The sequence below is a fragment of the Phalacrocorax carbo genome, chromosome 1 (genome assembly GCF_963921805.1).
Source record: "Phalacrocorax carbo chromosome 1, bPhaCar2.1, whole genome shotgun sequence".
NCBI classification, from domain to species: Eukaryota; Metazoa; Chordata; class Aves; order Suliformes; family Phalacrocoracidae; genus Phalacrocorax; species Phalacrocorax carbo.
Genome location: NC_087513.1, coordinates 159,506,533 through 159,531,602, shown reverse-complemented (window position 1 = coordinate 159,531,602; position 25,070 = coordinate 159,506,533). Strand labels below are relative to the sequence as shown.

General features: G+C 35.6%; 1 protein-coding gene across 9 annotated transcripts in view; it reads right to left on the bottom strand.

The window, feature by feature from the left end:
• The window catches only part of DOCK9 (dedicator of cytokinesis 9), a 134,428-nt gene that overhangs the window by 59,028 nt on the left and 50,330 nt on the right, over positions 1 to 25,070 (bottom strand). For all 9 annotated transcript variants that reach the window (XM_064440648.1, XM_064440646.1, XM_064440647.1 and 6 more), the window contains exons 6-23: positions 21,681 to 21,776; positions 20,910 to 21,044; positions 16,364 to 16,538; positions 14,988 to 15,055; positions 11,095 to 11,169; positions 10,860 to 11,000; positions 10,292 to 10,492; positions 10,027 to 10,149; positions 7,540 to 7,622; positions 6,969 to 7,091; positions 4,966 to 5,045; positions 4,685 to 4,872; positions 4,497 to 4,562; positions 3,807 to 3,899; positions 3,413 to 3,536; positions 2,905 to 3,026; positions 1,394 to 1,480; positions 658 to 747 (exon numbers count right to left, since the gene is read on the bottom strand). In XM_064440648.1, the coding sequence (XP_064296718.1) occupies positions 658 to 747; positions 1,394 to 1,480; positions 2,905 to 3,026; positions 3,413 to 3,536; positions 3,807 to 3,899; positions 4,497 to 4,562; positions 4,685 to 4,872; positions 4,966 to 5,045; positions 6,969 to 7,091; positions 7,540 to 7,622; positions 10,027 to 10,149; positions 10,292 to 10,492; positions 10,860 to 11,000; positions 11,095 to 11,169; positions 14,988 to 15,055; positions 16,364 to 16,538; positions 20,910 to 21,044; positions 21,681 to 21,776 (2,070 nt within the window). The remainder of the gene's footprint in view (positions 1 to 657; positions 748 to 1,393; positions 1,481 to 2,904; positions 3,027 to 3,412; positions 3,537 to 3,806; positions 3,900 to 4,496; positions 4,563 to 4,684; positions 4,873 to 4,965; positions 5,046 to 6,968; positions 7,092 to 7,539; positions 7,623 to 10,026; positions 10,150 to 10,291; positions 10,493 to 10,859; positions 11,001 to 11,094; positions 11,170 to 14,987; positions 15,056 to 16,363; positions 16,539 to 20,909; positions 21,045 to 21,680; positions 21,777 to 25,070) is intronic.

Genomic DNA, 25,070 nt, shown 5'->3' with positions numbered 1-25,070 from the left:
CAAAGTTGATCACAGAAGTCTTGGAGCAAAGAAGATGACCCAGAGCCATGTTTTTGACATAACCAAGCAAGTCCTGTTCAGAAGTGTGCCACATTCAATGGTTGAGTTCCATCTTAAATGCCCCGAGTAGACAGTCCAGTTTTATTAATTGATGGCATTCAATTACAACAAACTCTGTTGAGTCTAACACAATCAGAAGTTACTTGTGATATCTTACATAGATTTTAAGGTGACTGAATTTTGAGCTTCATATTAAAAATTTGGCCTACTCGGTTAAGACAAAATTGCTGTGGAAACCAAGCACTCTATTGATCAAATTCCTGAAAGAGAACTGTAGACATGACAGTGATCACCTCCTAAACAAAATTTTAGAAAATCAAGAGTCATCATTCCTTACCGTACCCATGTGCAGTTCAATTTTATTATTTTGACAAACTAAGCTATTAGTGTTCTGAAATTATCACTCACAAGGCTGACCAATACCATCTCATTATTTCTTCATGGTTTCCTCTTATATTGCAATTGCAAATTTATCTAGGGGAAGAATTATCTTTTTATACTGTAGATTCCATTAATGAGACCTAGAATGTATGAAGCTCCTAGGTTTTGCAAAAGTGTAATAAATAGTACAATCTGTTATTCACTGCCATTTTATACCTTAAGATATTTTACAAGATCAGTTCCTAGTGCACGAGCTCCAGACTCTGTTTTCTGACAGTACTGAAAAAAATTATGCAAGTGCTGGTCCTGTCAAAGACAAAAACCCAAAAAATTAAACAATATTGAACATTACTATACATAATATAAACCAGAACACATCAAAAATACCTATACATAGAAATCCATATACATGTCCACAGATTCAATTTTCAAGAAAATAATTGAAGTGCACTGCTCCGAAGGCTAATTTAGTCTACATATAACACTGACTTTTTTTAACCCACATAAGAAATTTCCAGTGATTTTTGAATACCCGCTATACAAAACACCACATATATTTCCTTTAAATCAACTGACATGCAGAAAGTAACATACTTAATGTTAGTTATCCCAACTGATTATAATACGTATTTTATGAGCAGCTACAGCAGGACCCATTGCTTTGTAGACATGCCAGTAAATAGCTTTCAGAGAACTAGGACCTCTCATCTAACAGGAAAATTCAGATTGGAATGGTTGACAACATCAGACAGAAGTCTCATATTTTTAATAGCTTCCATTTAAGATCTGCTGTTTTTCACAGCTGATGTCAAAGAGAGATACCATGCAGAGTGTCAGACACACAAAAAAGTAAGAGATAAGCATACCAAGTTTGAGTCTTCCCAAATATTGGATATAACAAACATACATTATTTATAAAACTTTCTCTAATTTATTTTGTTTTATAACTCACCTGCGTATACACAGTTGACACCAGATGAGTGGATATTTTTAACAGTTGTTTGCCTCCATCCACCCACTTAATTTCAGGACCAGAATGCTGCATGCACACATGCAGAGGGAAAATAAAAAAACATAACGGTATACTAGAGTAAAACAATTAGTTTGTAGTACCACAAACAACACTTTTTTTTTTTTAAACAGGTTGAAGAAATGTGTGCAATGAGTAAAGTCATAAAAAAGGAAAATTATGACAGCAATATTATCAAAAGCATTTATGAAGTTTAAAATGTTTGTGATTTGTTGTTGTTGGGGTTTTGTGTTTTTTTTTGTTGTTGTTTGTTTTTTGTTTTTTAAAGTCCCACAGTGGTTTCTTCACTGGCTGACAGATTGCTTTTGTATAGGTCACAGATTTCATGTTTCCCCTACAAGTCTGCAAAGAAACTTCTGACTAGAGAAAAATATCTACTAGTTTTTCTGAGGAAAATAACACAAGAATTTCCACATATACTGCCACAGTTTAAACCTGAAGAGAGGTCACCAATAGGTAGCAGCCAGTGCTTCCTTCCCATCCCATTTCCAAAGAACTGAGAATGGGAATGCTCAGCTGTCTACCTTCACAACCAGTTATGGAGAGACTTTACTGCTGGATTTACAAGTAGTCATATTGGCCCTAACCTCCTACCCATGGGCATGAGCAGAGACGAACATCAGAGGCATAAAGAATACACCTACAATGCGAAAAGATGAAAGATGTGAAGGAGGTGATGGTTGGAAAGCTTACAGCAGAGTTTAAAAAACAAAAAGGTGCTAGAATAGGAGGAAAGAAGCACCTCTTTGCTGTTGATTTTAGGCCTCTTCCTCCAAAACGAGTCAATTTTGTCTCTCCATTTCATTCTTTTAGTCAAATCCCCTATTATATTTTACATTTTGTATCTTCCTTGGTGTCATTTTTATGACTACAATTTTGCAAGCTTTCTGCTTTGAAAAATACAACCATAGATTTTACCAGTGAAGTATAAAGATCACAAAAATCAAGATGTGAGAATAAGACTTTTTCAGGAATAAAAGACTTACTGAAAGGAGACAGCATGAATTGCTAAAAAAAATTTAGTAAAGGACTTCAGATTATTTGCATATCTTCATAAACTCGAAATAGTTCAACATATTTAAAAATTACTGTAACTTCTAGTTAATTATTGCTGTAAAAAAACCCTTAAACATTTCCTAAGTACATCAGCTAAATAATAACAGGAATAAACACTTAACAATTTAAACTAAAGGGCAGGTTGATTCAAATTCTTGTAAAAGTCAGAATTTAGTCAAAAGTTTTGTCTCCCATTTCTATTTGAGTTTCTTTGCTTCCTCTAAGTCAGACATCTAACTTTTGCAAAGCACTTCAACTATAAAATAAAAAAATTCTAATAGAAAATTACTTAAATCTTATCAGACTGCAGAATTATAACCAAACCTTCTCTCCACATCTTTTTTTTTGAAAGATTAGAGCAATTTTATATCACATACCTTTCCAACCCCCACTTCTTGATAACTAAGATAGCCTGACGGCAGATTTGCTGACACTGGGATGTGTTGCTCATTGGTCACCACTCTTCCATCTTTTATCAGAGGAAGCCAAGAATACCCAACTATGAAATATGAAAGGCAAGTAATTTTAAATATTTTATGAATCTTTAAATAAATCCTTACAAAAGTCTTATGTACACTTCTGATACGTAAATTCATAAACCAGAAAACATTACTGTAAGGTCCACATGATATGAACTCAAGCAATTAAAAATAATTGAAAAGGCAAATAAACTGTCACTGAGTTTGAAAACAGCATACATTTGATGGACATTCTAAAACAACATTTGAAACATTTAAATTAAAAGAAATATCTAATGAAATCTTTCAGTCACTATAATGTAATTAGAAAGCATTATATGGATCACAAAAATCATGGGTTACCAGATAAGCATATTTCATAAAATCACCGCAGTAGTTGCTGAAAGTAAAGCATTAGCATACAAACCTTGTGTTTCAACAACATCTTTCTTCTTTGTACTCCCTTTGCTTGAATTATCACAGCTGACATGGTAGAAGGTGAACAACAAATGGTGCTTTTCATGTAATTGAGTGGGCAATTCTATTTTAATCTGAAAAGCAAAGAATCACAACCTTTGTAGAAGTCCAGCTAGTGCAGTGACATGCCTTACTGGCTGCACGCTTAAAAAGCAACTCCAGGTTATATGTTACCTGAAGCAAGATCAAGAATCACACACACAGAACTTAAGGAAATTTACTTAGAGTGAAAAGGGTTTAACTGAAATAATTGAAGAAAGTTGCAATCCTCAAATCTTTTCTTGTATTTTCGAAACTTACATAATATCTAAACCAGTAAAAGTCACCTCAGAAAGGTAGCTTACCTCATCATAAAACTCTGGGTTTTGATGGTGATGCAGCACAGCAGCAAATGCACTTCTAGTAAATAGTGGTCCCCCTGGCCTACCGTAGATACACTAATAACAGAAAAAGGAACAGAGAACAAAAATAAAACAAAACCCCGTGATCCTTTTTCACTCTTGGCTTAGAATCTGTTTCACATAGAATTTGAAATATTTTAACTAGTGTTCAACTTGGTTCCTTTGCGCACACAGAGGATTACATGACCTGTAGTCTGCCTGCTGTACAGTAGAGCTGGTATTCTGATTTTACCTCAGTATTCCTATACATTTTTCCACTTCTTTTCTTCCAGGCACCACATACTCTGTGGTAGCTCATAAGCAAACACAGAGCCTGGCTCTGCAGTTGATCCAAAGCTTTGCTGTTTTAACTTAAAGAATTCTTCCAGTGGAGTAGGCATAAGCTACTGTTGTTTGCAACAAGTTTATTCTTGGAATATGTGTTGATGTAAAGAAATTAAATGCTCTGAGGGTTCTTTAGTAATCTTTTATATCAAAAACAAGCTAGTCTTCTAGAAGTTACTCTTATCCCCAATGCAAAAGGAGGACCGAAAGCCACCATCCCAAACCAGATAAATGAATCTAATACTGCTGTGTTACTTAGCTAACTGTTCACTATTTTCTTTACCAGTCACAAAAGGTCAAAAGACTAACCTTTAAAGGCAAAGAATCCTCTTCATCAGAATCCTTGAACTCAATGCACACTGCAATGTTTCTAGCCTAAAGCAGCATTGAAAAACAAAAACCCAAACACTTAAATCGTAAGGATCATCACAGAAATACAGGATGTAAACAACCTTAACCAAACCTGAGAAAGAAATATACGGTTTTCCTGTACTCACCTTTGCAAAAGACTTTTGACTGTCATATTTCAAGTGCTTTGGATAAACATAAAGATGATTGTTGTAGATGGTGAAAGGCTGAGTGTGTTTTGGTATACAGGGAACAAATTCCTCTATTTCTAATGTTAATAGTGCCTTGGTACTGTTTTCAAACTGTTTCATGGGAATGTATGATGAGTTAACATAATCTGAAAGGACATTAAAAAAAAAACCACAACCAATTAAAAAAACTGAAGAGAAAAAGCCTGAATGTCCATTTGATGGTGTTTATTAATACTTACTTGCAAAATCTGGCGACACATTATCAATTGTAACATCCAGGTTTCCTAAAATAACAGGAAGTTTGGCCATCTTTTCAGGTCTATAGGAAGGAAAAAAACCTCAAAGTCAGGCTAAATGCAAAACTACCAGATGCCAGAGGAAAGAGATAAAAGGAAACAGAGGCAAAAGTAATATCCTGAAATATGAGAGGAAAGGTGGTTTGGGGTTGATGACTGATCTGCCTAGATTCAGTTTTCTTCTCCTTTAAATTCTCAAAAAAAAAAACAACAACAAAACCCAAACAAAAACAAACAAAACAACAACAAAAAACCTAAAACCAAAAATCAAACCCCACAAAAAAAAAACCAAACCCAAACCAACAAATCCACCCACCCACCCACCGAAAAAAACACAATCAAAACCACACCCAACCTGTAAGGCTTTATTCTCTGAAAAGGTTAAGAAAAAGCATGATGTTTTTCTTTCATTAAAATAAAATTAAAAGCTTTGTTAAAGTCCGGTTTTGTTTGCCACATAATAACCTGCTATAATTTGCTGCAAAGAGGGGACCTATAAATAAGTTTTTTAAATCTCAATGGACCATGATAAGCATTTACAGTAGTTGTGTAAACCTGGGGGAAAAGCAAAGGGTGAGAGAAATCAGTAAGTTAACAAAATGCATATTCTACTCAGTAATTTTTTTCCTACTTCCTCCTTTTTCTAGGGTAATAACTCACCCTGCAAAATATTTACTATTAACCATCCTACTATGAAATTGCCTAGGTATTATCATGTAGCTAATTCAGAAATTATTTGAAATAGGAGTATTTTCCATGTTAAAAGACCAGTGCAGAACTCTCTATTAGCAAAGATAGTCAGCATGATTTTTTTTATTGCAGAGGAAGCAGATGCAAAATTTTCCCAAAATGTAATCCCATACTGTGAAGCAAACAACTTTTTCTGCTTGGAGTCTGGATTCTAACTCCAGTAGCTAAGCCTTAGGCATTACAATATCTTTCTTACTAAAACTCCTGTGAAATACTGTACACGATTCCACAAACAGGATGCTGAAATAACCAAAAGCATCTCCTTAACTCACAAAGTAAAGTGATGTGGCAGGCTAATTTACTATATTAGCTTCAGTTTCAATAATATTGTTTATGGCAAGGAATATCAGTACACAGCAATTTCAATGCTATGTAAACTTAAATGAAACTTTAAGCAGATTGCTGAAATGGAATTAAAATATCTATTACAAGCCCCATATCCTTATCAGATTTGGTAAGCAAGAATAAAACAAAGAAACTATACCACAAGCCTTTTGCGATTAGTGATTGTTCAGATGAATACATCTCCAGGTAACTGTACCATAACAGAAGTAGAAGAGCCTTCACAAAGCATCAAAGATCAGTCTATTATTTTACACCCTATTTAATAAGAAAGGGGATTAAAACTAGTTTATTAATAGGGTCATCTGTCAGTGGGAGATTCTTAAGCCTTCTGCACAAACTGATGCAGTCTTTAGGAATACTTTGTAAAAAAGGATGACCAATGTTCTGTTATTTAGGCATCCTGAGCCACGTGCACTCCCAAGGAAGGTGGACTGGATACTGGCTTGAATCCCTATCCCTGAGAGCTAGCATTCTCTGTCCAAGGTCAGTGAACATATGATTTATGGTCACGCTTGTTTTCTTTTGAGAACCAGAAGAGTGTATTGTGCAAGCATAACTCCTAACAGAGCCATTCCAGGATATGAGGCTTACTGCATGTTAGACATGGCAAAATACTTCAGCCTCACTTGTAGCCCCCAAACGCTGCAAAGGAAAGATCTGTAGCTTGTATGAAGGCCTTGACTGCATTTATACAACTCCTATAACTGAAGTGAGAAACATATAAATACATACATCAAAAGATTAGATGCTCCAGTTCAAGACCATAGCAAAAAATGGTGGGGGTTGGTGGGGTGTTAGGGTGTGGTTGGTTTATTTTGTTTTGTTTTTTAAAGTGGGGAAATGAGACTTACTTCCTGAAGTCTGCTAACAATTTCAGCATGTCTTCATTTGAAAGTTTATTACTGTCTTGTCTGAAGAGAGCAGAAAATCTTGCATTTTTGTCCAGGGTTCCTGAGGCATCTTTAAAGAGTGTCCTGAAAGTCAAAACCTTCCTTTAGATGAGTTTAAGAAAGTGTTGAAATTTGCTTCAGGAAATTCCTTTACTACAAGTTAGAACATACTGTACCATCCTTCATATTAAGCATTTAATATTCTTGTCATTGAGGATGAGTTTCAACATATAAACAGCTCAGTCTAACAAATCAAATGTGAACCATTTCATTCTTAGTAAAATAAAAAATATTGAAAATAGAAAACATTTGGCAATAGTCAATGGTTTGAATAATAATATAATGAACATTTAAAACTTTTTTCCTACCACAGAGCTGAAGTGGAAGTTTGTTTGTCAGAAATGTTCAGTTAGTTGAAAGTAAAACACAAAATAATTTACATAGCACATCAGGTTTTACAAAGAAGGGAGACACAGAAAATAACTTAAAGAAAAGTTAGGAAAAAATACAGACTGACAAGATCTGTCCTTACCTAGCTGCCCAAGCAAAAGGCATTCTATATTGACCTAATCTCTGGCATGCCTGCTTAGCGTTCTTCAAAACTTTCTGTGCAACCTGCAGAGGCATAATAAATAGCCATGTTTTAAAAGCTACAGTTTTTGCACTGTTAGTACACAAGAAAAAAACCACATATTGGCACTGATATGAATTGGAAAATCTTCTTTGGAATATTAATCCTAAGTATTCAAGTGAAAGACAAATGAAAACACCTCTTAACAATTCATTTCGGGTTAAGCAGTGCCTGCAGATTTCACAGCATTTCACTGGTGAAAACACAGATCTATCTACACTCCCGATAATACATACTTAATGAAGCAAGGAAAAAAATTATTCAAAACTCATACAAAAGTTAGAGCAAAATTCAACTAGTTTTTAGGACAAAATTGTCTTTAGATAAAAACTTTTCACCCCGCAATTGCTCCCCTATTCAACCACCCACTCTACGTCCCAGAACACTTTCCTGCCGAGTAAATAGTTAAATAGTCTGCAATACTTGTATTACAAGTACACACAGAATATGGAGAGAAGTTGTACGGAGATCTCATAGACAATCCTATGCATGCACATTGCAACATTGTTTTCATTAAAACTTTGATTTTTAGTTTTGTTAACTTTTAAGTGAACAATTCCATTATATGGGACCAACACGTATAGCAATCAGAGCTAGAAACCCACTGGTTTGAAATGTTCAACACCGAGCTGAACCACTGGAGCTAAAGCAGAAGCTCCTGACAGAGCAGTGGGCTTCTCTTTTCCAGAAACCAGCTTCTTCTATGTGCCTACACAGAGCAAAATTATTTGCCAGAGGCAAAAAAAAACACAGAGTAAACCTGCCTGAATATTACCCCTGATCTACACTGTTGATATTATGAAGGGCTGTTTCTATTAGTGTGTTGTTTGAGCCAACTCTCCATTATCCTTTCCTGTAAAAAGGGGGAAATTGCACTCAGAAGCATAGAACCTTGATGAGTAATCATAATTAATTCACTGCATTCAACGTTTAAGGGGAAAACAAGTGATCTCTTGGCTACAGATTTTGCTGCTTCCATTTTTCCTTTCTCTTGTCCAGAGTAGTGATTCTGCAGGGAACTGGAACTTGCTCATTGCACTGATGCACATGGAGACCTGTGTAGCTGGTACTGTTCTCTTTTAGTTTCAGATTAATAGAGTATAAGCCCAGAGAACAAGAACAGAAAAAAATTCAAACTAAGTGTTCAGTTTTATAAAGTTATAAGCAAATGAATACCAGAAATGCACAGCGTAAGTTAATATAACCATGAATGTTCCTGTTGGCCACTCCTGCAGTACAGGGCAACACAAGTCTAGCACTCAGCATCAAATTTGGGAACACTTGAGCTTATTTAACCTTCCCATGTGGCTCAGACCCAAGACCACGAAAATCAGTTACTCAGTTCAGGTTTGTTTTAACTCAGTAACAGTCAGCATACACTTCAAAAGTAGATTCCTAAAACACAAAGCTGCTGTTTTCCAATGACAGCTGAAAAAAAAAATCTCAAGTATTCCTGGAAAAGCAAATCAGTAGTCTGATTTATATTAAGACCAAGTGAAAAATACAGATTTTTTTTCACGTGTAGTTTAGCCAGCATTAAAGCAGCAGGAAAGAACACATTCCTCTGCAGAGACTGAAAGTTAATCCTTCCTTCTTCCCTTTCACTAGCTTAAAACAGGAAGAATGTCAACAGCAGCTGACATTGCTTAGGAAAAAACTTTTCTCCTAGAATCCTGGTCCAACTATTTAAGCACAACTGTAAATCAACAAAATCAAAACTCTATTTCTTCAGTGACAAACAAGCAGCAGCAACTGACAAAGATTCCTGTAGGTACGTTTCAGAAAACATCGAAATGTTATGTCATCCCAGACTCCTGCAAATTTAAGATGTTTCAGTGGTTGATTTCCAAAAGTGATTTTGAGTTCTATGAAACCTGCAGAGCATTTTATACACAAAAGCAGAAGCTTAATGACCTCAATGGTTCTGAAGGAAAAACCAGCAAGAGTACAGATAAAGTTACAGTAAACTATGGTCACCAAAAAGTGAAATAAAGGAAAAGTCAACAACAATGATACAGCAAGGTGCACTAAAGAGAGACATACGGTTAATTTCTGACCTATATTTAATATTTCATTGTTCAACAATTTTCAGCTCAACTTTCATATTGAAGTCTAATATTCTTCTGTCAAATCAGTTTATTTAAAGCCATTATGAAAATGATAGGTTATGTCACAATTACAAAAAGCTAAATAAATGTTTCCCCATACGTTAGACTACCTATAACATTTCAATTAATAAATAATTAGTGATAACTACAACTTACTATATCAAATCATCCAGTTATCTCTATTTCCTATAAAAGAACTACGCTTTTGGCTGATATTTATTTATTTGAAATCAATCTGACTTGTCTCAGCATTTTTTCCAAACCACAGAAGATAACATACCTTTGAAGAATCTGAACTTTTCATATATGGTTCAGCACAATGTGTAATACTTCCCTGTAATACTTTTTCTATTCTAGCCACGAGGAAAATGTCAGTATGAGGACATGTGACTGAGAATATTCCCTAGAAATAAAACAAGAGATAAACATAAAAGGAGAATGCGCATACATTTTACATCACATAATAGAAAGCCATCTGAAACATGTAGGAAAACTCTCTACTTGTATCCAAAATCCTACTAATTCTTTACATTACTAGTTCTTACCTGCTTTGGATATTGTAACATAGCTTCATGAACGTCTTGAATTCTGTGTAAGCTATCACCACTGCCATTCATCATTTGCTGAGATGCATTGGATATCATGTGCCTTACTGAGGCGTGGTTCAAATCAACATGGAAATCTGCTGAAATCTTCCGGTTGTTTTTAATATCAAATAGTGATAATGTGACAAAGAAAGGTTCTACCTAGACATTTTAGACAAAGAATCAAATGTCATTGCTGGCACCTACATTACAGTAAAAACGTGTACAAAAGGAAGATGAGTAGTATTTTTTATAAACAGCTACATACGACATCGCTCTAGATATTACTGATGAGATGTAAAAGACAGTAAAAGAAAAATTCCACTTTCTAGAGCTCAACAAAACAATTAGTAGCAAAGTTACTTTTCATAGCATTTAGGCTCTCATTTTGATTTAAAGGAGTAGAAAAAAACCCACAATATAAGTTTCTCAATCACAGCAAGGAATTGCTGCCGTTCAGAATAGTGCCAATGGTATATTATGACATTCATTACCATATTAACAGAAAGTAATTAGATTCATTATTTACATTTGTCGTTGGTCCTTCTTCATTTTCTGCAACACAGCTTTGCAAATTAAAAGATAAATCATTACACTTCACAAGAATTTTTTTTCCAAATTTCTCTTCAAATGGCTTCACTTCTGGTTCAATAGCAGAAAAGTCAAGTTTCTTTAAAAGATAAAGGAAAATTAAGGTAAGTTGGTTTTAATCGCAAAAGGATCAACATAAAAGAAATAACATGCTTCATTGTAAGAAGTCTAACCTGTGCATCTGGATCCAAGGCAAAAAGTTTAACTCTGCTTTCACTTTTCAGCTTGATTTCTGCTTCTCTGGTGCTCTGCCCAAGATAAGAAAAAAGTCTTAGTATCACAATATTAAATTAGTTTTCAGTTTAATTCCTTTTACTGTGGTGTTCAAAGCTTTACATGTTTTTAAATCATGCACTCTTCTCTCCCTGTCTGAGCTCTGCAACTCCTTAGTTTAAATTGTTCCATCATGTCCGAGTAAAAAGTGAAAGACTCCTCTCCTCTAAAGGCTTTTCTAAGCCTAGAAACACAAAAACTTACATCAGCGACATGTAACCTTCCAAGCTCATAGGAAGTATACTCCAGTGTAGCTCATATAGCACTTTGCCTCCTTAAACAATAACTTTCATAACACTATTTTATTAAAAAAAAAAAAGAAAAAGAAAAAAGTATGAATATAGGTTAAAGCTCAGAGCTATCCTGAGACCATAAGATTGCTCAGGAAACAACAGGTTACCTAAATTAAGAAATACCATCACAGCTCTCTTTTTTATTTTTCTTGGGTTTTGGGTTTTTTGGTTGTTTTTTTTTTTTCTATTCTTGAGCTCTACAGCCAAAGACGTGGTTTTCCTGTGGGTAGATGGAAAAACCAAAAAAACTTCCAAAAGATAAAACCCTCACACTTAAAAGTTACTTTACAGAGTACGCTGTACACTAATCCTGCCTGGGATTTGTGGATACCTACCTATTAACAGTAAAACAAAAGTGAAGTGGAACAAAATAGAATGTGAAAACTGATGGTATACATAGGTTACTTCTTCAAAAAAAAAGGTATTATTTAAAGAGTATTCTATGATTTTTAAAGTCACAGGACATGACAAATGGACATACACATGCACCAAAATTACCCATGTAGGAGAGTTGCCATTCCCAAAGTAGCAGCTGGCTAAACAGGGATACAAAGCATTACATTACAGACAGGTGTCTATTTTTGGATCAGCCCGTATGGGTTAAAAGAAGTTACCAACCCAAAATGCTCATCACTGACCATCAGTTGAAAGTGATCTACTGTCTACATCTGCTTTGCTGGATGTTGAAGAAACTCCTACTATGTCTCAAGAAAAAGAAAGAAAACAACAAAAAACTATCAGCTCTAGGAGCTCTAAATCCTATTTCAGCTTGAAAATAATAATAAAAAAAAAGAATTTGACTTAAAGGACGCGTTACAGGAGAAGAATTTCTGAGGTGTGATTTTGAGCACAGATGGATTTAATTTATTTTATTTTGTTATCTTTAACACACACAGGAGAAAAGACAAGAGTTGCTGTGAAAGACACGACCCAGACACTCCATACCAGCAGAGTATTGGCAGACTTTGCTTGTTCAACATCCGGTACGACTGAGAAATACAGGACTAAACTGTGAAGAAGTTTAAAAACGGCTAGAAGGTTGCATGTATGTTTTGGAAAGGGAAGAGTCAGTGGCAAGAACTGAAAGGCAGATGATCTAGTCATAGGAGTAAGACAGAAACTGTTTCAGCTAAAGCGCCCAGAATACTTTTAGATTCTTTGGTGTTTTGTGCACTAAAGACAAGACAAGACAAAAATACACATTTTTGACTGACAGATCAAGGGCAGTTGGTCAGAAGTCAAGAAGTGAAAATGTGTGTAGTTATTGACCCTGACTACAGCATGGCAGTGACTCTGTAATTCCATTTCCTCATCTGCAAAACAGGGATAATGCCCTTGGGCACGCTGATCATGACAGTCACATAGTTATTTAAGACACAGGTCTAACTTGTTTTCTCTGAAGATTAAGAAACAAAAAAGCCCACATTCACTCTTGGTACAACTACAGATAAAAGGAACATGAAGTAGGCAGGACAGACAGACAGACAGAGATATATGTGTGCACATCTGCGCACTGAAGCACACAATACTTAGTTTTATTATAAACTAACAGCTGTTGATTAAAAAAAAATGAAGGCTTGGAGATGTACTCATAAGGGTTAAACCTTTCCTAGGAAGATTGTTTTTTCTTCTATTGTCAGGTGCTCTACAATCACCCCTGAAGGAATTACTCTTTCCTCATAAGGATATGAGGTCAGCTATTGTGAAAATCTCCTAGAACCAACAAAAATAATAGAGCAGCTACAAACTTTTCTAAAAGAAGGCTCAGTGCCTTGTAAGTCTTCCACTGGGGAAAAAAGAACCAAACCCAAACCACAGCTGGAAAGACAATGCAAGAAAGCACAGAGGATAAAAAAAAATCCTCAAAACAAACAGCATTCATATAAAGTAATCAAGCTAAGCCACAAATAGCATATTAACGCAAATGAGCAGATTTTTCTGTGTACTTCTCCTCAGGGAAAAAAGGCTAGAAAAATACACTAGAGCAAATTATTTTGAAAGGTAGGGTTCAGTAAAGATGAACTGGAACAGGAAAACCAAAAAACTTATTGGGAAGGAAACAGAAATTTAAAAGGGTTCTAACCATGGAATAATAATAATAAAAAGCCAGTGCTGAAAGAGCTGAGAAAAGTAACACACCAGAAAAATACCTAGCTTAAAGAGCTGCATTCTTCCAGTCAGAAGGTTATGGACACAGGATGCAGCATTTGTAGAACTGAAACTCTATGCAGGTGCTGCAGACCTGAATGAAAGCCCCCTCTGGAAGTCATATGGAGCCTAAGCGTTCCAATAACTCTGACTATAAAGAAAAATATTCCATAAAGTAAGAGCATCCAAGTTTATATTTGTTTCTGAAAAACATTTTCATAGCCTCATGTAAGTACGCTGTTTGATGCTTACAGCTCTTCCAAGGAAAACTTAAGCGTATGCACCACAATCCCAATTAAATTCCAAATACAGCTGTAGCTGGAGTTAGATTATCACATAATAGCTTTTTCCATGCATGTGCTGAGTTGATTACAAGGTAGTAACAGAAAGATTTAAGTCGGCCAACCAGTTTGGGTGCTAAAAGCCTGTTAATGCATTCTGACTGTATCTTTTGATATGTTAGCTGTTGTCACAGATACAATTTGTTTTACTGCTTGTTCTCAGTTTATAAGCTACACTCCCTTCATGAGCAGTTACTAGGTCAGACAGATCCTCAGAAAATAAGGCAAAAGCATTCCAGAACAAGGTCAAGCAGAAAAGTTTCAGACTGCAGGCTGTGCCACACAGAAGACTAAGGAAGTCACAGGAAGGAGCTTGGATTCTGCGACTTCAATAGAAAAAGGTCACCAGCTCTGGTCCTTCAGTGATTTAGCAAAAATTTCTCCCTTAGAGATTCAAAAAACTTATTGAAACAAAGTCACTGATTTAACTGAAATAAAGTCTGCAAATGGGCTGAGGAAGCGTTACTGTTATTTTCTATTTAGTTTATTCTTACTTCTATTTTTACCACACCTCTGTAAGAACAAAACTGAAAAGCAAGAACTACAGCAATACAGGAAGTGTCCATGAACCTGCCATCTAATTACAAACACAAGCATCTTAAAATACATTGACATAATCACTGCTGTTAAGCTCCTCTGGACTTCTAACTATAAAAATAAAACTTGACTTCAGCATAGCTAAATTTATATTCTAATACTTTAGCACTTACCTGCATGTAGTAAGACAATACAAAACATGTAAAATACAATAAACTAATGAAATAATAAAACACGCTGCTTTTGAACAGTGGGTCAAGATTTACAGAAGCAACTTTAAGACAGTAGCTAGTTTGCTTCCAGCAGCAGATAATGAAGAAGCTCAATAACCACATCTATTCACGAAAGAGCTTCTAAGCTTTCAAAGCACCACAAACTGACTGGAAGCCAATACCTTACCTTTACTAAAAGTTCATGTGGCTAACTTATGTTTAGTACTTTATATCCCGAGTTGGCATTTACAATATATATTACCTTGGCAATTTCAGGATAGTAGTTATCAAAACTACTTGATGAGCTTTCCATTTTGCTTTGTTCATCATCTGAAATTATAAAACCACATTTAAAAAAAAAAAAAAACAAAACCAACCCAAACAAACAAAACTCCTTAGCAAAAATATTTCTCTTTTTTAACTGCTACTCCCTCAAAAATGACAATTATTAAATAAACAGCATGTGAACACCTCCATAATTTCTTTTTGATGCAGTGACTTCTTGGAGGATGTGACCAGTTACATAAGTAGGTAAAGTAGCAGTTATTTCTAATCTTACCTAGAAAACAGCTTTAATATTAATTTTGATATCTGCATAGGGAAAGGGAATACTCTACGCACAAGTTTAGATTACTCTTTCCACTACGCATTGTAACTTGATTTCAAAACAACTTCTCTCTCTGTTCATTAGGTTCCCAGCTCTACTCTCCAACGGTTACTGGATTTACAAAGCAACCGTTCAGTGAGCTATAAACATCTTAGAGTTCTAAGATCAGTTGGGGACCACTGACTAAAATGTCTTTTGCAAAGCTACAGGCTTCTCTTTTTCTGATTTGCTTTTGTTGCAAGCATCATGTTGAAGTCTGGCATTCTTCACCAAAGACTGTGATATCTCATTTTAAACTCTAATGATCCCTTTTGGTATACTGTGCTATTTATAAGCAGAATAACCTTCTATAACATCTTCCAGGTTCTTTTAGATATACATTCGCTTGGTCTCATACCAGTTGCCCTCCCCATCCACTCTTAAGAGGAAAAATATATGAGAGGACTTTTCTAGAATATCCTTTTGTCACCAAACTATCAACTGCACCTACATCATTCCTTACAGATATCTGCCTTACCTATTTATTCTTAAAGGGCTCCAACAGAAAAGATTCTGCACCCAAGCAATCTATTTCAGTACTTTAGGAAAATATTTGTGGTCAAGGGAATTATATCTAAATTTAAGCCCCTCGCTGCAACCACAATTTCTAATTCTTCTACCTACAGTGACCGCAGAACAGATGATTCCATTTTCGGCAGCATTTTACACATTTCAAAACAACTCCCTCCTACATCTTCTCTGTTTCTTAAACTGCCTAGGTCCTGATTTTTCATTGTGGGTTCTGTTTTCCTAGACTTCTGATCAGTCTCATTATTCTCTTCTGGACTTAATTGGAATCAATACAAACCAGTGCTATTTTAATGCCAAAAGGTCAAGACTCTCATCAGTTCAAACAAACAGTGAAAAGGCCTGTAATTTTTGTGACCAAAGAAAACAAACAAAAAAATTAGCCACAATAAAGCCTTTCTTTCCAAACGCATGCATGCAGACGTCACATAACTATATTAAGCATTGCTAGAAACCCTGCTTACCTTCATGAGACTCTCCATTTCTTTTTTCTTGCATTGCAGCCTCAAAGTTAAGCTGAAGGATTTTGTTCAGAGTGTTTATCCATTCTTCCATTTCAAGCTCACTGTCTGCAGCTAAAAGGTAACTACTCTTGTCTTGCATCTTGAGCTCAAATGCAAAACGTCTGACTTTATTGTTCTATAAGAAAATAAAAGATTTTCATAATATCTTTTATTGCAAGTAGACAGTATGTAAATGAAGTTATTTGGATTTCAGATCTTTTAACAAAAATATACAGGTCAATATTTTGAGCAAGTGTATTATAATTACATTTTCTCCTCTCTGACATTTGACCTTTTGAAGTTACTTGTACCACTGTAACAGGTGGAAGTATGAAATAACAGCCCATTTTTCAGTTTCCCCTCAGCATTCTGTTTGTAATAATTTTTAAAAACAAAGAAAATCCAAGTTCCAAGTACCAAGTCTTCAAGTACTCAGATCATCTCGAATTGAAGCTAAGGTCTACTGATAAAAAAAAAAAGAGGCATGAAACTATTAATATTTGAGTGAGAATCATTTGCATGTTGGGATTTTACACCAGAGGCTAAATCATAACCAGCCTCAACCCTGAATGCCCTGATAGTGCTAGTCCTTTAAATATACATGAAGTGGGGAATCAATTCCTCCTTTGTTCTTCAACCACTGTTGTAATCCTTTTTGCACAATTTAAATTAAGGCTCCAAATGCTACCAACTTGACTCATGTTCCCGGGAATGAGTTCACAAGTCTTAAATGAAAATTCTATATGATCATCAATTTAATTTTAAAAATTGATAATTCATTAGATAAACATTAAAATAAACAATAAGACAGACTTAATGGTTGGGGAAATTTTTGTTTGTTTGCTTTAAGTTAAATTAAATACCAAATTACCTTTTAGCTTCCCTATACCTCAGGTTTTTCAATTGACAGACTAACTACTGTTAGGCACAACAGTCATCATTCTAGCAAAGATGCGTTTCTTTTAAGGAGGATACAAATGAATGTATGGACTCCAGATCTAAGGCAGTCTTACCAATTAAAACCAATACTGAAGTAAATGAAAAATGTTAAGAAAAGTAACCTTTAACTTTCACAGTATGGTGAAAGTACACACAGGTGGTACATATCACACTTAGTTTTCACAAATCACTGAATTAGAGCGACTATGCCTATATATATGTCTGTATGTGTGAATATATACACTGCATATATTATGTGACTGCACTTCTCTGTGATGCAGAAAAGTCGATATACTTCAGTATTAAAACAAAACAAAATACCCAACAAAACAAAAAAACCCAGATAAGTTTTGGGGGAAGAGAAGGAAAAAAGAAAAAGAAAAAACTACCCCCAAACCCACAAAAACAAAACACCAACCACCACACACCAGCACCAAAAAAACCCCAAACCCAACCAAAAAACCAACACCCCCAACCCTAAAAAGCCCAACAACAACAAAAAAAAACAACAACAAACCCCAAACCCTATTGCACATATTCAGCATTCGTCTTATACAAGTACTGATGAAGGAGCATATTCTGCTTTATCTTTAATGTCTGTTAGTGAAGCCAGCATTCTCCTCTCTTGGGTATCTACTGCCTTTGAAAAACAGGTGTGCATATGTACTAAATGAACCCAAACCAGAAATGAGAAATGTTATGCCAATGCAATAGGAAGTAATCCCCCCTCACCAGAAAGACTTACTCTGAAACAAGTAGTTTGATTCTGAGAACCAAAGCTTGTAAGCATGTCTACCTAAGAACAACCACCATTTCTATTAATTCCAAGCAGGCTACTGCAACGTACAGTGGCCGGGGTCCTTATAATTTTTTATTTTATTCTCCCCTTCCATTAAATGGAAATGTAATTTCTACTATGTAGAGACCACTTTTTTCCCCATGAGCTTCTTGATGCTAATACAACAACAACAATAAGTAACAGTAAAAACCCTAATAAAATAGGAGCAGCCAGAGAGGATACAGAACATAACATAAAATAATAAAATCACATATCTGGAATAGGGCCATTATGTATAATATTTTATAGTTCAAAATCTCATTTACTTACCCCTCACCAACCATTCAAGCAAAGAAAATAGCTATTTCCAAACCCCTTTATTCTAGCCATTGAATGACTTCTTGACTTCATAGAAGTGAGCATTAACTGATTTGGTTTTGCACCTGATGTTGATCCATAACTAGTCTCAAATTTCGACATGCAGTTCTGAACATACAGATGCCAAGATGAATGCTGATGGTATTGTAGAATACAGTATAACGTTCAAGATACAAGCCAACTATAAATTTTTAAGAAAAGTGCAGTTTTACTTAAAGACTACCATATCAGCACAAAACCTTACTTGCCGTAGAACAAAGGAACAGTAATAAAAAATAAAATAAAAAGTTTCTGACAGAGTCTGAGGAAATTTCAGGTTACTTGAATTGAACTGATGGAACAGAAAGCATGGAACAGTACTTCATGAAAACACAATTTCAAAAAAAGGGGGTTTTCAGGATTAAGAAACCAAAAACATAGAAGCATGGAATGGTTAGAGGTTGGAAGGGGCCTCTGGAGGGCATCTACTTCAACCCTTTCCTCAAGCAGTGCCACCTAGAGCCAGTTGGTCCAGGACCATGTCCAGGCAGCTTCTGAGTATCACCAAGGGTGGAGACTCTACAACCCTCTGGATAACCTGTGCCAGTGCTCGGTCACCCTCACTGTGACAAAGTGTTTCCTGATGTTCAGAGGGAACCTCCTGTGTTTCAGCTTGTGCCCATTGCCTCTGGTCCTGTCACTGGGCACTGCTGAGCAGAGCCTGGCTGTGTCCTCCATGCACCCTCCCTTCAGGTATTTATAAACATTGATGAGATTCCCCTGAGCCTTCTCCAGGCTGAACAGTCGCAGCTCTTTCAGCCTCTCCTCAGAAGAGAGATGCTCCATCCCGTGATCATCTTCATAGACTTTTGCTAGACTCTCTCCAGGATGCCCATGTCTCTGTTACTGGGGAGCCCAGAACAGGACACAGGACTCTAGGTGTGGCCTCACCAGTGCTATTCAGATGTGCAGAGGGGAAGGATCACCTCTCCCTCACCCTGCTCACAACACCCCCTCTAATGCAGCACTGGACTCCATTGGCTTTCTCTGCAGCAGGGGCACGCTGCTGCCTTGTGTTCAACTTGGTGACCACCAGGTCCTTTCCTGCCAAGCTGCTTTCCAGCTGGGTGGCCTGTCCAGCATGTACCAGTGCCTGGGGTTGTTCTCCCCAGCTGTAGGACTTAGCACTTCCTTTTGCTGTGGTGCCTTTCTTTCATTTGTAACTTCTGAAAATCTCAATGTTTTCTGATCATGTAAACTGATATTGTAGTGCCCACAAAAGTCTGTACCAGAACCACAGGCTGAGAACCAGAAACAAGCCATCACCTAAGGGGGAAACAAAAGGGGCCAGAAACAGCCCAGAAGATGGAGAATATATATTATCAGAGAGAGGGGCACCAAAGCAGAGGAAGCTGAGGAGCAGAAGGAAAGATACATTTTAAGGGCAAGGCAAAGATTACAACTGTGATTATGAACCACTTCTTTTGTCAGTATGTTTTAAATACACAGATCAAACTAATTTCAGTGGAGTTGGCCAGAATTGTGCCCCTAAGGCAAAACAATTTGTGTAAAACTGTATACAGAACTTGCAATATGATTAAATTTGTTATAGTTAGAAGAGTTACCATGTGAAGTATCTATGAAATGTGTATCCAAAAACATTATGACAATATTTGGGAAAAAAAATAATCCTCTGTAAAGCTGTTGTATCTCTCTGCATAAATCTTGAAACAATTTTATACTGAAAAAAATTATTGAAGAAATAATTTTTTATTAAACTTTGTCTCTTTCTATCCAAGTTAACAAAACCCTAAAACCCAAGAGTTCTTTCCAGGTATGCTGTGCCTAACAAAACAGTTACATGCTGTACTGTAAATACAAGACAGAATCACAAGAAAAAAATAATTATCTTTTCTTTGGCACTTGCTACTGACAAACATTTTACCAAAGCCCTTAACTTTTTAAAATAAAGAAAAGCACATAAAAGTAACATTATAAAGGTCAAATGAAAGCATCTGGAAGGGTGACTGAATATAATACAATTCCCACAACAAAATCCCACACAAGCAGCTATGCAAAACAGCTCATGTAAGCACTAAATGTTACTGAAATGAACTTTAATTTTATGCTGTCATTACTTTGCCATGATCTAAGGTTGCGGTTTTTTGTGCATTTGCCTGAAAAGTTTGTTTGATATTTTTGATAAATACTCGACATCAACTAGTAATTTATGTTCTTTCCAGAAAGATTTTGAAACATCTGCCTCCCACTTCTAAAATCTTGTTCACTGTTTTTGCAGGATGCAGCGTGTCTAATTGTTCCTCTGCATAGTAGGTACTTACCTACTCTGAAAAAGTTATCTATATTTTTTTTAAATCCATTTGCTATCAAATACAGAATTAACTGAAGAACAGGCAGAATAATTATAATTACCTGAACCACTCCCATGCATGAATCTAGAAATATTGATCCTTTAGGTTCTTTCGATATTTTTTCATCTTTGTAGAAATTGAGATTATAGGATCCATCACCAAGTTGGATTAAGTGGAAAAATCTTCTTTTAAATGACTAGTGAAAGAAAGGACGAAAGAAAAACAATTAACAACACTAGTATTAATCAGCTTCATTCTACAAATCCGTAAGTGCTATTTACACAGTAGTTTATAGAAAAAAGCTTTTATTTACACATAACCTAATCAGTATCCTCAGAAAATAAACCAGAAATCATTACATTAAAAATTAAACATCAAAACCTGCAGCAAGTTTGTAGTATACTCTTGGAAAGTATTCTTGAGCCACTGAAAGGTATTTAAAACTGACTGTACAATATTATACATAATAGAAATTTATTGTGATAGCCATAAAAATAACTTAAGTTTGTTTCTAAATAAAGAGGCAATTCAAATAAAAACTCATATTACATAGACCCTTTTCTACTAACAAGACACCAGGGTCCAGTTAAGGAAGTTATTTAAAACACTGGACTTCTCCCACACACTGAATTTTTAATGCATTTTTTCTGATTTAAAGTAGGACAAAAGGAAAGTAAGATTTCACAGATATAAATGACACATAAGCTTCCGCCTTTCATCCCACACTATTTTATTTAGAAGTAAACCACATACAGATTGCCTTCTCAAAGCCACAGTAATACTTAATATTGGTGTTCAGTTTTTACCATGTGCAAGACATTCTTAAACTTACTCTCATTGTCACACTGATTGCACTATTCATGTTGCCTTTGTACAGCCATCCTTGTTTTGTTATTCCGCCCTTCTGAGACCCAAGAGATGCTGCATCCTGGAGGTGAAGAAAGGGGGGGGGATTTTGCATCACAGTCGGAAACTGTTGTATTTATAAAGAATTTCAGAAGTCATTTTTAAAAGCTATGCTCATAATGTAATGATAATAATACACTATGAGTCCCTGCTGAAATTCTATAACTTTCTATTTCCAATTATTTTATTTAAAGACCAGGGATGATATTGGCCTCATCTAACTTTTGATAGGTAACCTAGCCACTTACATAGGCTTTCTCTATAGCCACCAGAATGATCCAACTTCTAGACAGCTAAGCATTAGTCAGTATAAATGCCACTGAAATAGGGGAAAGAGGAAGAACTCAAAACATTTACTTACATTTACTTTGTAAGCTTTTTCATATATTCTAATCTTCCAGTGAAAGAATTTTTACTATTTCTATTACCAAACAAACAATGCAAACTCATGCTTATCCAAAATCAAGATCTCTCAAACCATTTTGCTTTGTAAGTATTACTTCAAAGACATTACTTAAGAATTTAAAGAACTAAGCCTTGAATTCTTGATTTGGATCTGCCCTTTTACAGATCAGAATCAAAGCTTTCTAAAGAGAACAAGACTATATGTGGCAGTAATAGCAAGTTCACACGCAGCAGATCCAATGCATGCATCACACATCATGGCCTTTGCCTGTATACCACTTCTATCTGCCAGTTGATGGAACTTAACAACTACATTAAAACCCATAGGATGTTAACAGCTACCAAAAAGCAGTACTCTACTATCAAAATCAATCAAAATAACAGGTTTATAATAGCCACAGAATGAATATTAAATCACCAGTTCAAGTAATCTTTTAAGGCAGTACCAAACTGGCTTTCCAGTTGACATAACCCATTTTGAAACAACAAAAGCAAGAATGAATTAGACATAGGAAGATTTTCAACCATCTAGAGGAGAAATACTCCTGGTAATCTGTTATCCAAACACTCAAAATTAGCTGAGCATCCAGTTGAAAACAAAACTACAGAACTTCTTCAAGTGCCTCAACTACTTTTTCTAATTCCTTTTTCTCAGCTATAAAGAGAACGTACAACGAAAAACTATTACATATGGGGGACAGTCATTAGTTCAACAGCTGAAAATTAAAACCAGATTTTTGGAATAATATTAATTAGTTTCTGGAACTAAGTCAAGAAACGTTCTGTAAAGAGTTACTAGTTAATTTATTTACAGCTTATTTAGTCTGTCTAGCTTGCATATTCATATGCATATGCACAAGTGAACTTCAAAAAACTGCAAGCAGAAGGCAAAAGATGAATCAATCTGTTCCTTCAAAAATTCTAGTCAGCTTGATACTATGGAAGGTAGGCCCAGTAAGGATAACATGGTCACCAACTTTCAGAGCATCTAATATAATGCCCCAGAAGCATAGACCAGAAATCATCAGTAAATTTTCATATGCCCCAGTGAGTCTCACTGTCCAAGCAATAAAGTCGACTTGTTTCAGGTTTTCAAGTCATTAGCTCCCACCCCTGTTCTATTACCTAGATAACCACTTTTCTTGTACAACAATCAAGATACAGAGACAACAACTTAAATCACTGGGTTTTCAACTATGATTCTTCACCTCCACTGGTGGGAGTTATCCCCAAGGAAAGGATGGTTTAAAACCACCTTTACAGGTGTAAGATGATGAGTAGATGATGGGTTTTTGTCAAAACTTGGCACAAAACAACCGATGCTATTCTGCAATTTCACAAACCATACATAGGATCACCTGACATGACAAGAATTCCTTGATTACTTGTGTTAACAAAAACTAAGATTTAGCTCTATTAAGACTTTTTCCAATTCTGAGTCTCTGAGGTGCACTGTTTCCCAACTCCGTTGAGCTGCATGCTGTTTTCTAACAATAAAACTGACTGTCATTTGGGCCTCTCCAGTTATACCATTTCTTTCTGTCAGGCAGAATTCCTGCCTACAGAGCCAAAAAGCTACTGCATCTTTACAGCTGACCATCTGTTAATACAAAGGAACCCAGAACCCAGTTGTTAACACATGACTTTCACACTGGAAAACATACTTCCTGTTTCCAACTGGTAAGTTAATTTCCTCCCTTTTATTATTACTGCTGCACACTGTGCTTCACTTTTTTTAACGATCTTTCCCACAAACTCGGCTCCAAAGTTTACTTCAACAGCAACTGTTTCAACAAAAACAATTCCTTATCTTGATCCCATACCCCAGGCTGATTTAAAAATTCCATTTACAAACATCAACCTGATGGCCCGATAGCCCAAATTAGTTTTGGAAAGGTAATTCTTTCCTTTTTAATGATGCAAGATTAAACTAAATCTTTATCTGGTTTTCTTCCAATTTTTAATCACTTGCAGCTTTTTGTTTTCTATTATTCTCTTAATAAATCAGCTTTCTTAGAAAAAAAAAAAAACCACACAAAAAAAAACCCTACAAACAAACAACAAAAATGAAACAAAAAGAAGGCCAAACAGCTTTTAATCGACGATTTGCATATATGCTTTTTGGCATACAAAGATGTTAATGTTTGAAAGAAAAACCTCTTGCATTAATTATTCCTTTGAGGAAAGATTTTATGGTCGTTCCCCCACCCCAATCCTATTAAACTCCCTTTTCTTCCTAGCATGCTTTTTTCTTGTGTTTACATTTTTAAGTTCCTCAAAGAGCAGCAGACCTCTTCTCCTGTGACTGTACCTCTGAAGGGGATATGATGTTCCTGCCTGCTCTAACAGGAAACTGGCAGAAGGACCAGGAAGTCCCCCCCAGCTTACACTTCCTAGTAAAACACATACCATCTGATAATAGCCAAGCTATAGTTTTTACATGTTTAACTCTAGCCATAAGTATTTTTCCTAGTAACAATCAGTCAATTTTATCTCCATTTATTTTTTTTCATGCTTAACTCACTGTTTTCTAAAACACTTCTGTTGTCAGAAATATTATCACAGTAAATAATGCCAAGTCTTTTTTATTTCCGTATAGTAATCATAATTATTCCCATTTTACAAATAGGAAGATCTGGATACAGATGCATGAAATTATTTGCCCAAGCATCACAGTGCAGATTAATAGCAGTGCTGGAGAAATGGCATCCTGAAACTATCTGTCCAGGAATCTACCTATTCAGATGCATTCCCTGAAATACTTTTTCACATTTAATCCAGGAAAACTTGTAAGGAACTATTTTTATTTCATATGCAGCAGTTCTGAATACAATGAATCCAGCAGCAAAGTAACTGTCAAAGGGTAAAACCACAAAAAGTAATAATTAAAATGAAACAAATTTTTTTGTGA